The sequence below is a fragment of the Colossoma macropomum genome, unplaced genomic scaffold (genome assembly GCF_904425465.1).
Source record: "Colossoma macropomum unplaced genomic scaffold, Colossoma_macropomum, whole genome shotgun sequence".
NCBI lineage: Eukaryota > Metazoa > Chordata > Actinopteri > Characiformes > Serrasalmidae > Colossoma > Colossoma macropomum.
This window is the reverse complement of record NW_023494795.1, coordinates 12,515,451-12,529,154: the sequence shown is the minus strand read 5'-3', so window position 1 is coordinate 12,529,154 and position 13,704 is coordinate 12,515,451. Positions and strand designations below refer to the sequence as shown.

Here is a 13,704-nt window from a genome sequence, read left to right as displayed (position 1 = left end):
GTTGCTTCTAAAATTCAAGCCGCATGCTTTAGTTGCACACATCTGCCTGTGTCCTTATGCTTTTGCACTGAAAAAAGTGTTGCTTTGAATTTAATTGATTGAAATGTGTGCATTGGTTTGTGTACATGAACAAAATACATAAATACAATTATTGCCAAAAGTAAGTAAAATGAATGACAGTAATTGTGTTATAATTGTGTTGATAAGTAAATGTTTGTTATACTCTACCACCATATATGTATAATGACAATAAAGTTGAATTCGCCTAGAAACTGTCATCACCACTGAGCAGCTTTTCAGTCGGCAGCTGTTGCAGAAGAACAGCTAAACAACCTGGAATTAGCCAGAAATGAACACAGTACCATTCGCCAAACAAAATAGGCTGTAAGATGCTTTACAGACTGGCTGGACCAAAACAACATTAATACTGATCTGGCAAAACTGACAAAACTGAGCTAAACTTGATATTGCGGCAGTTTTATGGCTCAGTCCGTACTTCAAAAGGCAAGGCTTACAGCAGACTGTGTAGCGAGTGAGCGGAGTTCGTTACTCTGATGTAGCAACAAGCTGCTTGTAAAAGAACTATAATTTGGCAGAAGCAATTGCTAACATTAAAACATTTATTTGAAAAAACAATTTATTTATTTATTACTTTATTTAACTGTTGTATAAAAGCAATAGAACACGAGAGGGAATGTGTTATTGCCAATAACATCACGGCTGTGATTTTATTTGCGATAACACACAACCTTGAGTGTTCTATTGCTTTTATTCAATAAATAAATGACACAGCCATAAATAATATTAAATAATTAATATAAATAATATTAAATATTAAAGATAAGTCAAAGCAACCTTTTTTCAGTATGTTTATTTTAGGGAGTCATGGTCAGTAAAATGCCCTATTAGTTTTGCAGTGAAACCATCTGTGTACCACGAAATGCCTCTTTAAATTTAGCCGATAAGAATGTATCAAATTCTCTACATTCTCTACAGAGAACACACTTCTGCACATTTTACTGTGCTGAATTTAACATATTGTGAAAATAAACTGCAAAGTTATACACATTTCATACTGAATGTTTATTTTTTTCAAGTATGTTAAACTCAGCAAATAAATAGAAATTGCGCACTAAAATTTAGTTTTAAGTTTATTCCCTATAGAGTATGCATTGCTCATGACTGCATCTGTGTGCAACCGTTTGACACAAACATTTGAATCACTTGGCCATTGCTGCCGTTACTTAGAAAGAAATCTCATGCATAGTTTCTCTTTCTCTCTTTTCTTCGTTCTCCCTGTCGCTCCCCCTCTCAGGTCCATTGATGGTGATAGTGGAGTACTGCAAGTACGGCAACCTATCCAGCTATCTGAAGAGTAAGCGTGGAGAATACAGCCCCTTTAAGGTAAACAAGCCGTGGCACTTAACAGGCTGGTAAAAGAGCACTGCGTCTGTGATGTGGTCCCACTGATCTTAGGTTAATACTTAACCACACTTTGAGTCACTCTGATGTGGTTACAGCTGGGCAGGAGCTGTTATGTAAGAAAAGAGGAATCAGCCAAAAGATCTCATCGCCTGTACATACCACTCAGGACTTACAGTGGAAGCCTGTTAGTAATGCGCGGTTGGCTTAGTGAAAAGTGATGAGCAAACTAAAAACAATGAAGGATAAAGATTCTTATGTGCATCTTTATTAAGTTAGCATAAGAAGTGATCTGTTCATGATTGTTTGGTTTATTTAGTGACCCTTTGATTGATTTTATAGTGTAGATTCATTGAGGTGAACATAGTTGTTCAGGTGTTTAAGTGTATGTGATTTAACCTACCACCAGTTGGAACAATACAAAAAAAATGACTAAATCAAGACTTTGAACAATAAAATATTGAAAATTCTATAAAATCTGGGTTGTAAAGAACTGAAAATGGCGTTGAACCTTTAATATGTGTATCGTTACACCCATATTATTTATCAGTGAATAACATCTTGTTCTGAAACACTGTATAAAGCATCTGAGAATACCTCTTCATGTGTAGTTTAGAATATTTAAATCTACACTAGACAATGTTGTTGCTTATGAAATGTGTCTCCAAACTTTTTAATGATTATCTATGCATTAGATTTTGAGAAGCAATATCAACTGCTTTTCTGTCAAAACCTTATTTAAAACATACGAGATAATATGTAAATTATTTACTTTTTTATTCCAAACTACTTCTGAGTTATTCCAGATGTCCACATATTCAAATAATTACAGCTATTCCCACTGTTGACCAATATCAGTCTTCTTGTTGCATAATTTGAATATTTGAATTCAAAGACAAATCATCTGGATAATCCAGACTACCAGGTAGAGGCTGTAAATTTGAGATGGTTTGTTGGGTCTTTATGTTTTTTTGATTTTTCTATGAATTATGTGTCAGATTTGTGTGCAGAGTGTGTTTGTAATCACCAGCAAAGCTTTATTTCATAATAACTAATTTCTCAGACTATCAAAACCTGCTGTCATCCTGTGTAACGTTGTCAATACTGCATAACGTTGCTATTAAAGCATAATTTGAAAACTCCAGTTAACCTTCTGGGTTGTACTCTTGCTGTGTGTTGTTTCAGAGGTGCAGGCCGCAGCTGGTGCAGGGCAGGGCAGGAGGGACGGAGGAAGACCTGGACGAGGGGGATCTGGGTTTGGGCACCACAACCCGGCTGGACATCTGCACTGGCACGGCCATCTGCTCTGGTCTGAGAGGGGAGGGCGTCTCCAACCCCAGTCTGGAAGAGCACGGTACTGCAGCCTTTCTGCTAAAGACGGTGTAGAAAATGTCTCGAGTTATTAATGTTGTTAATAATGAATAAAAACTAGTAGATTACTCGTTAATATCATTCCGTTAAAAGACCAAGTTAGTTAATCTGAAGTGGCTTTCATTCGTAGATAGACACATCAGCATTGCTGGGTGTTCATTTAGTATTCATTTAACTCTCAGATGTCTATAGAGTCTACAGTTATTACTTTCCTTTTATATTGTTAAATTATTTGACGGTGATTACATACTTGCATAAATAATTGCACAGTGAGCTGCATAATTAATCTTCATTGCTGCAATCATATGCAAAAGTTTGTTGAAGTGAAAATAAGTATACATCCTTGACAGAGAGCACACATCTGCACATTTTAATTCACAGTTGGTGTATTTAACACAGTTTATTGGCTAAATTTGACATATTGGGAAATAATAAACATAAAATGTGGCCTAAGAAAAAGTTATGGCACATTTTATGTTTTATTTTTGTTTTATTATGTGTTAAATGCATACATATAAATAGTGTAGTAGTGTACAAATGTCATATTTAAGAGCATGTGCTCACTTATCAACAGATTTGACTAGAGGTGTTCAAATTTTTGCATATGACTGTATATCAATAGATTTGAGTCTACTTGAAGTCTGTTGTCTCGGTGAGCTGAAATAACTGTGAGTTCTAATGGTTAAATCTGTCCGTTGCTGAGATGCAGCAGTAAACATTTTCATTTCTTGATTTACTGACGTTGCTGTAAATCATTGATAAAATGATAAATGTAGTGATCTGAGCTACATGCCCGCTGCCTGTCTGTAATGTAGTTACTGAGTCTGTTGTCGGGATTAAGTGCGATTCCCGCTCGCTCAGAGCCCCAACATATGGATAAAATGATACTAATCTGTTCTATAACTATGTTTTAGTTTTTTAATAAATCTAGTTGCTTGTTCTCAACATAAACGCAAAATAAAAGAAAGTTGAATAAAAGACTTCAGCCGTTGAGTTCTTTTTGAAGGAAGGAAAAGGCCCTCTTCATTTATTGAGCTTCAGGTGGCAAGATGGCTCCCGGACAGCCAAATGCAAAGTACATTACAGAAACATCATTTTTTATACCCTGTTTGGGGCGATGAAGCAATCGCCGCCTCCTTCTCACCTTTTCTCATTTCACTTTGGTTCCCATTGTTTCCCATCCCTACACTTCAGTTGGAAACCCTTATTTCCGACCGCATGCGTCCTTGATTTTTTAAAAACTTGCATGCTCAGCTATCCTAAGCTAGCCCCATCTTCTCAAGGTTTTTAATTAAATTTTATCTTTTTAAACTGGTTCTAACACTGATGCTGTCTGGTTTCCTATCAGCTACTGTCTGGTTCCCTATCAGCTTACCTCCCCTGTCACAGGCCAGCTTGTCCTTCCAACAAAGTATGCTAGCGTCTAGATGCTTCTGAACTTCATGGACTTTCCCATGCAAAATCCCCTAACCTACACACAGCAAGGCCTTTCCTTAGTGAGAGGATTAATACACTTTTTCAACTTTTTAGTATATGATTATGGATTTCTTATTTATTATAATAGTAATATATTCATTATAACTCAACACTGTTATGAATGTTTGTGGTGCAGAGAGTTCAGACTGTGATCACCTGACCATGGAGGATCTCATCAGTTATAGCTTCCAGGTGGCCAAAGGCATGGAGTTCCTCTCCTCACGGAAGGTAACTGTCATGCATTGTGCTTACTTCATATTGCATCAGCACAGTTATTGCAAAAAGCAAGTAAACTGAAAGAGTCTCATGTAATACATTTTACTCATGTGCACATTTGCATCAAGTAAATACATTGCTGTGTCCATGTCAGTGTATTCACCGGGATTTGGCAGCCAGGAACATTCTGCTTTCTGAGAACAACATTGTGAAGATCTGTGACTTCGGCCTGGCCAGAGACGTGTATAAAGACCCAGACTACGTTCGCAAAGGAGATGTACGCGTGTGCACACGCACCTTTTTTCACCAACACTAATAGCATTTGACATACAACTCATTTCTGTGTGTGAAGATGATTTCAGAATATTGACTTTCTCTTTCTATCTCTCTCTCTCTCTCTCTCTCTCCCACTCAGGCTCGCCTGCCTCTGAAGTGGATGGCTCCAGAGACCATTTTCGACCGTGTGTACACCACTCAGAGTGATGTGTGGTCCTTCGGGGTGCTGCTCTGGGAGATATTCTCCCTGGGTGAGGGACCTTTACTTTATCACCTACCTTGCTATCATTTAAACATACATGAGTACCTCAATAGCTGAAATGTAGGGCCCATCGGATTTATCTTGTGTTTTTAGAATTTAAACAGTACTTGATGGATATGATAGCCAGTTCTCAACTGTCACACCTCTTAAACTTACAACAAACAGAAATAAACAACAGAAACGATCAATAATGACTTCAATAATATACATTTTATATAATAATATCACAATATCAGCTTTCTGTTTATTGCCTCTTATTTGTCTTATTTTTTGTCAAATAGAAAAAAACAGAGGGTGCTTCAGATTTGTTTTGCCAGGTGTACAGTGGATTGTGCTATTGGAGATTTAAATTGTTCAAATTGTAATTGGCAATGTTTTCAACAATATTTTCTTGTGAGCAACTGTTTTATTCATTAGGATGAGACTGACAAGCTGGCACAGACAACAGATGATAGTGTTGTAAGGGTATACATACCAATACTGTGAGAGAGAAAAGATGTAATGAATATAATCATAATTATACTAAGAATAATAACTGTCACAAGAATTATCATAGTAATAATGAATGAAATATTAAAACAATCTGAATCAATATTGATAAGAAGAAAAAGGAAACAATTATATAAGTATTTTCACTGCTATTCGAGAACGCAGCTTGTCAATATCAGTCAATATTATCGGCCACCTGATATATCAGTCGGGCCCTAATTAAATGTGCTCTCCATGTTTGCAGTGCTTTGCGATTTCATTTTATTCCTCTTTTTCCCAGTTGTAGTATATAAAATATGACATTTGTTAGGGGTGTATCAATTCACAAAATTCATACAATTTCATACAATAGTAGTGTCTTGATTTAGTGCATTTTTTGCTATGGTGTCTGAAAATCTGCCATATGTTCATATGTTGATATTTGATAGTTGATATTTTAGTTTATTAGAGCATCCAGGATTATGAAAGCATGTTATAATAATGTGAAAGAAACAAGTTAATATATTCGCCCTGGTGTTATATATGCTTGTGAGGAGTGTGCTTTTCCTCCCTGCTCTCTATTGTGAGGTAAAGAGGAAGAGATATTTTTAGAGGAGGGAGGGTCTGCCATCACTGCAGGCTTGATTGTTTCATTTTTATTTTAATTCATGCACTGTAATCAGTATTAAACAGAGTACTTTATTTGCTCCAGTATGTTGAACGTATTGTCCAGCACCTGTGTGTACAGAATTGAGAGGCTCTTATTGAATGATACAGTTTCAATAATGATATGTTGTATTGTTACGCTACTCAGAAAGATCAGCAGCTTAGATGATGTGTTTGTGTGTATTGTTACACTTGTAGCCTTTGTGTATAGATTTATTAATTCCTATATTCACTGTATCAAGTACCATTAAGTAACAGTCCTCTGCTTTTACCTGACCTGAAATGCAGGTGCGTCTCCGTATCCTGGAGTGAACATTGACGAATCATTCTGCAGGAGGCTGAAGGAGGGTACCAGAATGAGACCGCCTGACTACGCTACCCCTGAGATGTAACTATACCTTTTCTGCAAGCATACAGCTACCCTATTAGGCACTGGACTTAAGTATAACTTAAGTACAGTTTGCTCAAATAAAAGTATGAAATAAAAAAAAAAGGAAAATTAAGTGTTCAGTCTATGTGAAAAGTTAAGGAGACAGTTTGCATTGTTGGTTTAACTTGGAGTGTTTCTTTGTAAAAAGACACAGGACATCTGTTCTGTCAACTCACATAAGTTCCTTGAAAATAATATTGGGTATCACTTTACTGTAGGGTACTGCTCATAAGGCTGCATGACATCTACATCAGGTTGTCACGACAACTGACATAACCCTACATAAATGTTTATAAATGCTTTTACCAATAGCCGTCATTCACTATAAATTCTACATTTGCCAGTTTTGTTCAAAGTTAGCTAAAGTAACCATTATATTAGATGACGCCTTTTGGAATAAGCATTAAATTGACTAGAATCTAAGTTGTAATTTGAGTGTTATTCATTTTAACTTAGTACCACTTTTACAGTCTATATCAGTGGTCTCCACTTCCTTCCTGCAAAGTTTAGGTCCAGCCTGTATCCAATAAGCTGCCTTGCCCCGTACTTAATGCTAATACTGCTGATCCAGCCAATCAGAGACTTGGGACAAGGTTGATTAGCTGGTGCAAGTGTGGCAAATTATGGCTGGAACCAGGCTCTGCAGGAAGGCAGGTATCCAGGGCCACTAGTCTATAAAGTATATCATCGTTGTCCAAAATAATAAAATGAAAAATGTAAAAGAAAAGTATCTCCATTTCTTTCTATTTTTATTTTTTTACAACATTTGAACACAGCGGTTGTCTTTAATCTCCTTTGAAAAATGATGAATGGACCAACACAAATGCTCCAAAATAGCTTGGAATAAAATCTTTTTACATGATCAGAAAAAAGTTTCAATTTTGGAAATGTTTGTTTTTCATTGGATGGAGATGATATAAAAGGAGGGGCAGGTGAAGTACATGTTGAGGGAAAGAGACGTGGTGGGAGGCAAGCAAGAGCAGCCTTTTTTCAAGAAAAAACAAGTCTAAGCACATTTTCAGTGTGCATATATGAAAAATCTCAAAATTTTGTCTGATAGGCTGCTCACTCAGTATTCACAAAACCTTTTCTAATGTGATGACGCTACAGAGGAGACTGCTCAAAATAATAGTGCTCATGTTTCTGGTCAGATTGCTGCCTTCAAGTCCTGTCAGAAATATCGTAATTACAAGATGGGGGTACATAATCAGGAAACTCAGATTTTTTTATAAGCCCTGAAAGAAGTGGGAACATCATTAAATAGAGTCAGCAGTCTTTTCTCTCATCCACAGCTTTCATTTAGCAGCTTTAGATTTTAGCAATGTAATATCCATCAACACTGCCCCTTGCTCTTTGACCACAGTATTGTTTGTGGTACAGATTTCCTCTCTATAGCTGAAAATGGTATGTTATCTGTACACAGTGTCATTTTAAACCATTTTGTTTCAGTTATCAGACGATGCTGGACTGCTGGCTGGATCGACCCAAAGACAGACCCACCTTCACAGAGCTAGTGGAGCATCTGGGCAATCTGCTACAGGCCAGCGCTCAACAGGTCAGGCATGGGTTTTTGTGTATGTGTGTGAGAAAGAGAGATAGAGAGGGAGATTTTATATATGCATAAAAAAAGACCACTGATTGGACTTTCACAGAAGTCCATCTTCCCTCTGCTGCGCTGAATCCTACTTCTCTGTGATGCACTCTTGAAACCATTAGCGTTCTCAAGCTTGATGTTCACGTCTGTGTGCAACAGATTGCATGTAAATTACTTTTTAAATATTGAACTATATCTGTCAGTTTTAGTCTGTATCTATTTAGTGCTGATCTTTTTTGTCATTGTTTTTGTACTTATTGGTGGCTGCATGTTTTTGCTCATTAGGACTTATCATGTGTTCCTCATGCGTAAATAATAACAGCCTGCGTGAAGTTTGAGTTTGTACAGGTCCTGTTTTCAGTGTGTTTCTCCTGTGCTGTAGGATGGGAAGGACTATATCCCGTTGACAGTTGGGGAGGCGGAGGGGGGGTCTGGAATTGCCCACCTTAGAGTGACATCATATAACCGAGCACCCAGAGCAGACAGCATAGGGAACCAGCTCAACTACGATAATGCTCCACCACTGGGGTCAGCACGCACACACACACACACACACGCACACACACACACGCACATTTATTTTTAAAGATTGTCAGGTTGTGGGGACATATACATGTCCTTTATGTGTTGTATATGTAAGAATCTGTATGTAATACACACTGAAAAAAAGTTTGCTTTAAATTTACATGATTCAAATATGTATCTCACTTATAGATGGCTATGGCATCACTAGGGCTCAAACTCACAACCTCCTGTTGGGGTGATGGCTTAGTCCGCTGCAGCACTCAGGAACACATGAAGCAGCTCATATTTTGTGTCCACAAATTTTTAATACACTGGAGAAAATATATGTTTTAACTTTAAAGCAAAGCATTGTCTCATGTGGTGCAACTGTCTAATAATTCATCCCAACATCAGGAGGTTGTAAGTTTGAATCCCATCAATACCACAGATGTCCATATCAGGAAACCCAAGAGGAAAATATTCCAGATGGGACTGTGTGTTAAAAGGAGCCCGACTGAGTAAAAAAACGCAGATTCAGTTTTGTTTATCTAACTGAGATGCAGAGCCAGAAACAGTAGCTGGGAGAATTTTAGACTCAACGAAGAAGTTTGAGTTGGGTGAACTGTGGTGTCCTCAAGCTGAGTCAACTCAAGAAAAGCCATGTAATCAGTTACTATTTCATTTTACGTTGAGCAGACTTCTCATTTTAACCATGCAGTAACCAAAACAAAATGGCTTACATTTCTAAAAAAATCTTTAAAAAAAAAAAAAAAGTTTATAAAACTAGTATTGATCCTGATATTGTAAGTTATCTCTGTCTTTCTCTGGGTTTACTACAAAATTGAAAATGTACAAAAACATAAATAGATAAGTGTTACCGTCTCTCTTTTCTCACAGATATGGTCAACAGCTTGAACTGTGTGCTCATCAGATATTTGAGGACATTCCTCTGGAACGAAGTGCTGTAATGGTAAAGTTTAGTCATCAATAAATTCTTAAAACTACTTTTGCACCAGTATATAAAGCTTTTTGAAGGAGTTTTAAGGATAGAATGATTTAAAAGACAGGTGATAATTTGATAATGGTTCCTTCCTCACCCACAGGATGGTCAGATGGACTGTGGTGTGGGTTTATCACGTGAAGAGATGAAGGCTTTAAACCAAGTGCAGAGAACAGCCACATTCAGGTGAGACTGAGACCAAGCTGTTTTCTCTCACCTGTACCATAGATCCTATTGATTAAAGTGATAGTTTGGCAAAAAAAATCTAATTTACACAGTTTCCCCTCAAAATAGTTGCAAGTGTGGTCAAACAGCAGAGAAATGTTTGGTTTGTGAGGTTTGCAGTGAGCTTTGAGGTTAATCTGTGTCATTTTCTTATGATTCTAAATTTATACTGATAATTTCTTGTGTAACTGTTTTTATCACCTGTCTGTAAAGCACTTTGAGCTGCCATTGGCATGAAAAGTGCTATATCGATAAAATTATTATTATTATATTATTATTAATATTTCTTTTAAGTAATGAAACCTTATGCCATCACATATTCACTTCAAACTGTATCAAGTTGTGATGTGGTGATGCAGTTTGAGGCAAGCGTGTGGTGATTTAGATATGCTGTTCGCACGACTTTTATCGGTTCTCTTGTTAGCTTTATTAGCCTCGTAGCACCATTGCAACCTTTGGCAAACTATTGACTTTTCAGTGTTCCCCTCCCAAACTATCACTTTAACTTGCATTTCTTTATGTTTCAATGTATATGGTGTTACGTAGTTGTTACCATGTTATTACAGTGTCCTAACCTTAACAAGATTTTAAAAAGAACCAAATGTCACTTAAAGAGTTTGTATAAATTATAATAAAGAATTTTTTCCCCCCCCTTCTTCCTCAGCCCCCTCCTGCGGTGTAAGAGTAAAGAATCTCTAGCCTCTGAATCGTCCAATCAGACGAGTGGTTACCAGTCGGGCTACCACTCAGATGATGCGGAGGCGCCTGTGTATGCCAACGAGGAGATGATCCTGAAGAGGGACATTCTGAAGAAGCCCCCACTCCCCAAAAGAGATGACAAGTTTAGCGCTGAGGTCCGTTACAGCGCACCCCCCGTTTAACAGGAATCACCCATAATGCCCTTATGACTTTAAAGAAGTGCCTTAATTGTCTTAATTGTGAACACGAGCTTTTGAACTTTTGACCTGGAATAGCAGATTCAACCTTTTATACTGAAAAAACGATGCGCTGAATTTACTAGTGTGTCATTTCCACATTAATGCAATGTACAATGTATTACATCCACCAAAAGGAAGTAAACTAAAAGACTGATGTAATATATTTCCTTCATGTGGATATAAGCAATAAAACAAGTGTGGGTGTTATCCTGAATAAAGTTCTGCTTATGATAGGTTGGCGCTTCACCATGATTTCAGTAGTGTAATTTTGTGGGTTACATCAGTGGACCCAGAAAACTAGCACAGGTAGCACCAGGTGACTAGACACTTCCTGTGAAGCGCTGTCTGGCCTTAGCGCAGCTCACCCTCACATACTGCCACTCCGAAGCATTGTTGTTTCTCTTTGTTGTTTATTTAACATTATTTAACCAGGTACATGTATTAAAATCAATAAGATTTCTTCTGTGTTAAATGTCTGCAACCACACTGTAATACTGTTCTACCAAACTCACTTTGTGCCTTAGCAGGAGCCTGTAAATCATTTTCTGTTTATATTAGAAAGTAAGTAAGTGGTCTGTGCTGATTAATCAAGCAAAATATCACATTTATTCCTGGTCCCTCCCCCATTTTTTTGGAAATAAATGTAATATATTGTCTTGGTGCAGATAAGCTGTATGTGTTAGTTCTCATTCTTTTCAAAGTAATTTTTCCGAGAGCTTTGGACATGTAATCACTGTTTACACAGGCCGCAGAGCAAGCGTAGCCTAGCAGTGAGACCACTCCCACTTCCTAGACAAGAGCCACACCCACTTTCTTCCAGATGGGAAATAGCGACTGGAATGCGAGACAATCAAATGAGGGAATGTTGATTTTTTTCTGTATTTATCTTTTGTATTGTGTTAAATTGAAGTTAGGCTGGCCTCTTTCTGTCCTGAGCTCTCTTCCTTTTGCCTTTTGTTTTTCTCCACTTGACGTTTTTCTTTTGTCTTTTTGTACAGTTTATGAAGTGAGGACTTAATATAGTCCATGTAAGAACATCAGTTATTTACTAAACTCGTTATAAATATAACTAGTTTTATAAAATAAACATTAAGTAAAATGTATCCTACTAATGGTGGTCGTCATAATTTGTGTGCCTTTAAACACTTTGACATCTATGTTGGGAGAGAAACATGACTGACATTTTTGTAATTTAATGGAAGAAAATCAGAGATCATTTTATTTGGTTCTCTGAGCTTAACAACTAGTCTTTGGGCAAACGGTCTCTTTATGTTAGTAAAGGATTTAATGGCCAGACTTCCTTACCAACCTGCTTAATCCATATACAACAAGTTCATTGAAGTCTTCTGATCAGCTTCTTTTGACTATTCCTTGGTCGTAGTTCAAGGGGAATTTCACCAATGTTTCAAAATTTCAGCGTAATTCAGTCATTGGCTGTGTTTACATGAAAAGCTTTTTGCCAATTCGATTAAATACGTTCAGATTATAGATGAAGACTGAGGTGTTTATCAGCTCAATCTACTCAACAATCTGATGGAAAATCTCTGTTTACATGCTCACTACAAGTAATCAGATCCAAAATTATGCACATGCGTAGAGAACCACTTAGTGTAGACGTTACCATGACAATGAGATGAGCAGCAGTGAGCAGTGCTTGTGTTTTTAATTACTTTCAAATGAGGTCAGACTCAGGAAAACGTCCTTCACATGTCCTTATTAAAGAAGGCCGAGAGGAAGACGTCGTGTTCTGAGACACATAAGCTGGATGCCCGTCCCACTACTGTCTTTTAAAGATCAGAGAATAAACTTCGTCTCCTCTGCAGACCAGTTTCTGCTCCGCCATGTTGAACATTATAAACGTTCACTATGACGCGACGAACATGATCAGAACGGACTTAAACTTTCTGATTGGGAATGTAATCAGATACAGGCGTTTGCATGGTTATCATTCTTCTCACCTCGTTCAGTCGGATAGAAATTGTATTCTGAATGCCTCAATCAGATTAGTCTATTCCGATTGAGATGTATACATGGATGTATTCCAATTGAGCTATAAATCGGATTATTGACGGATTATTAGGCTGAACATAAACGTGGCTGTTAAGGCTATTGAGATATAAACCAAGTCAGAGTGGTTTGACGTGAAGTGGTTCACTGTATACCGACTCTGATTACCTTCACAATGGTGCTGATAGGAACCAGGGGTCACAATATCTATGACACAAATGTAGTGGTTGTATTTAATATCCAAAATGAGCAGTGAACATACACATGTCTATATAATGTTGAGGTTGGTAAAGTAGTGATAAATCTGAAAAAAGACTTTCTTTGGGGACTATTTTGTGCTACAACACTTTGCATGTACCTCCCCTCCATTAATATATTAAAAAAGTGTTTTAGTCCAAAACCTTCTCAAAACTATAGTGAAGCTGTGTCTCAGGCATCAGGCAGCGTATTCATAACCATTCCATGCAATAACTTTCTGTAATTTAGCTTTTAGAGGCATTCAAGGCCTTAGTTGTCAGTTCCTATCATCAAAGCAAAAAGCGACTGTGCTTTTGCAGCTATTGCCCCACCTACATACATCCCTACATATCTACATATGACTTCTCCCAAGTCCAAACTGAGCATGTTTTCACTCATTAGCAAATGGAAACATCTGAATCCACTTAAATAAACTTTTATTTTTGTTTTATCCTATAAAAGTGCTATATATACATACAAGTTTACTTGCTTACTACAAATATACAGTATTTACAGTATATTGCAAAAGTCAGACACCACCCTTTATCTAATTTGTAGTCAAAACAGCCATAAAGTAGAAGATATTCATTTTTCAGGTGTTATGTCTGAGGA

The 13,704-nt window shown here is 37.2% G+C and overlaps 1 protein-coding gene across 1 annotated transcript in view; it reads left to right on the top strand.

Moving 5' to 3' along the window:
• kdr (kinase insert domain receptor (a type III receptor tyrosine kinase)) overlaps positions 1-11,951 on the top strand; it is a 44,756-nt gene extending 32,805 nt beyond the window's left edge. The window contains exons 20-30 of the mRNA XM_036581485.1: positions 1,316-1,404; positions 2,608-2,776; positions 4,406-4,497; positions 4,640-4,762; positions 4,901-5,012; positions 6,446-6,545; positions 8,037-8,142; positions 8,564-8,709; positions 9,583-9,655; positions 9,789-9,871; positions 10,575-11,951. Coding sequence (XP_036437378.1) covers positions 1,316-1,404; positions 2,608-2,776; positions 4,406-4,497; positions 4,640-4,762; positions 4,901-5,012; positions 6,446-6,545; positions 8,037-8,142; positions 8,564-8,709; positions 9,583-9,655; positions 9,789-9,871; positions 10,575-10,791 — 1,310 coding nt within the window. The 3' untranslated portion in view covers positions 10,792-11,951. The remainder of the gene's footprint in view (positions 1-1,315; positions 1,405-2,607; positions 2,777-4,405; positions 4,498-4,639; positions 4,763-4,900; positions 5,013-6,445; positions 6,546-8,036; positions 8,143-8,563; positions 8,710-9,582; positions 9,656-9,788; positions 9,872-10,574) is intronic.
• The last annotated feature ends 1,753 nt before the right edge of the window (positions 11,952-13,704 follow it).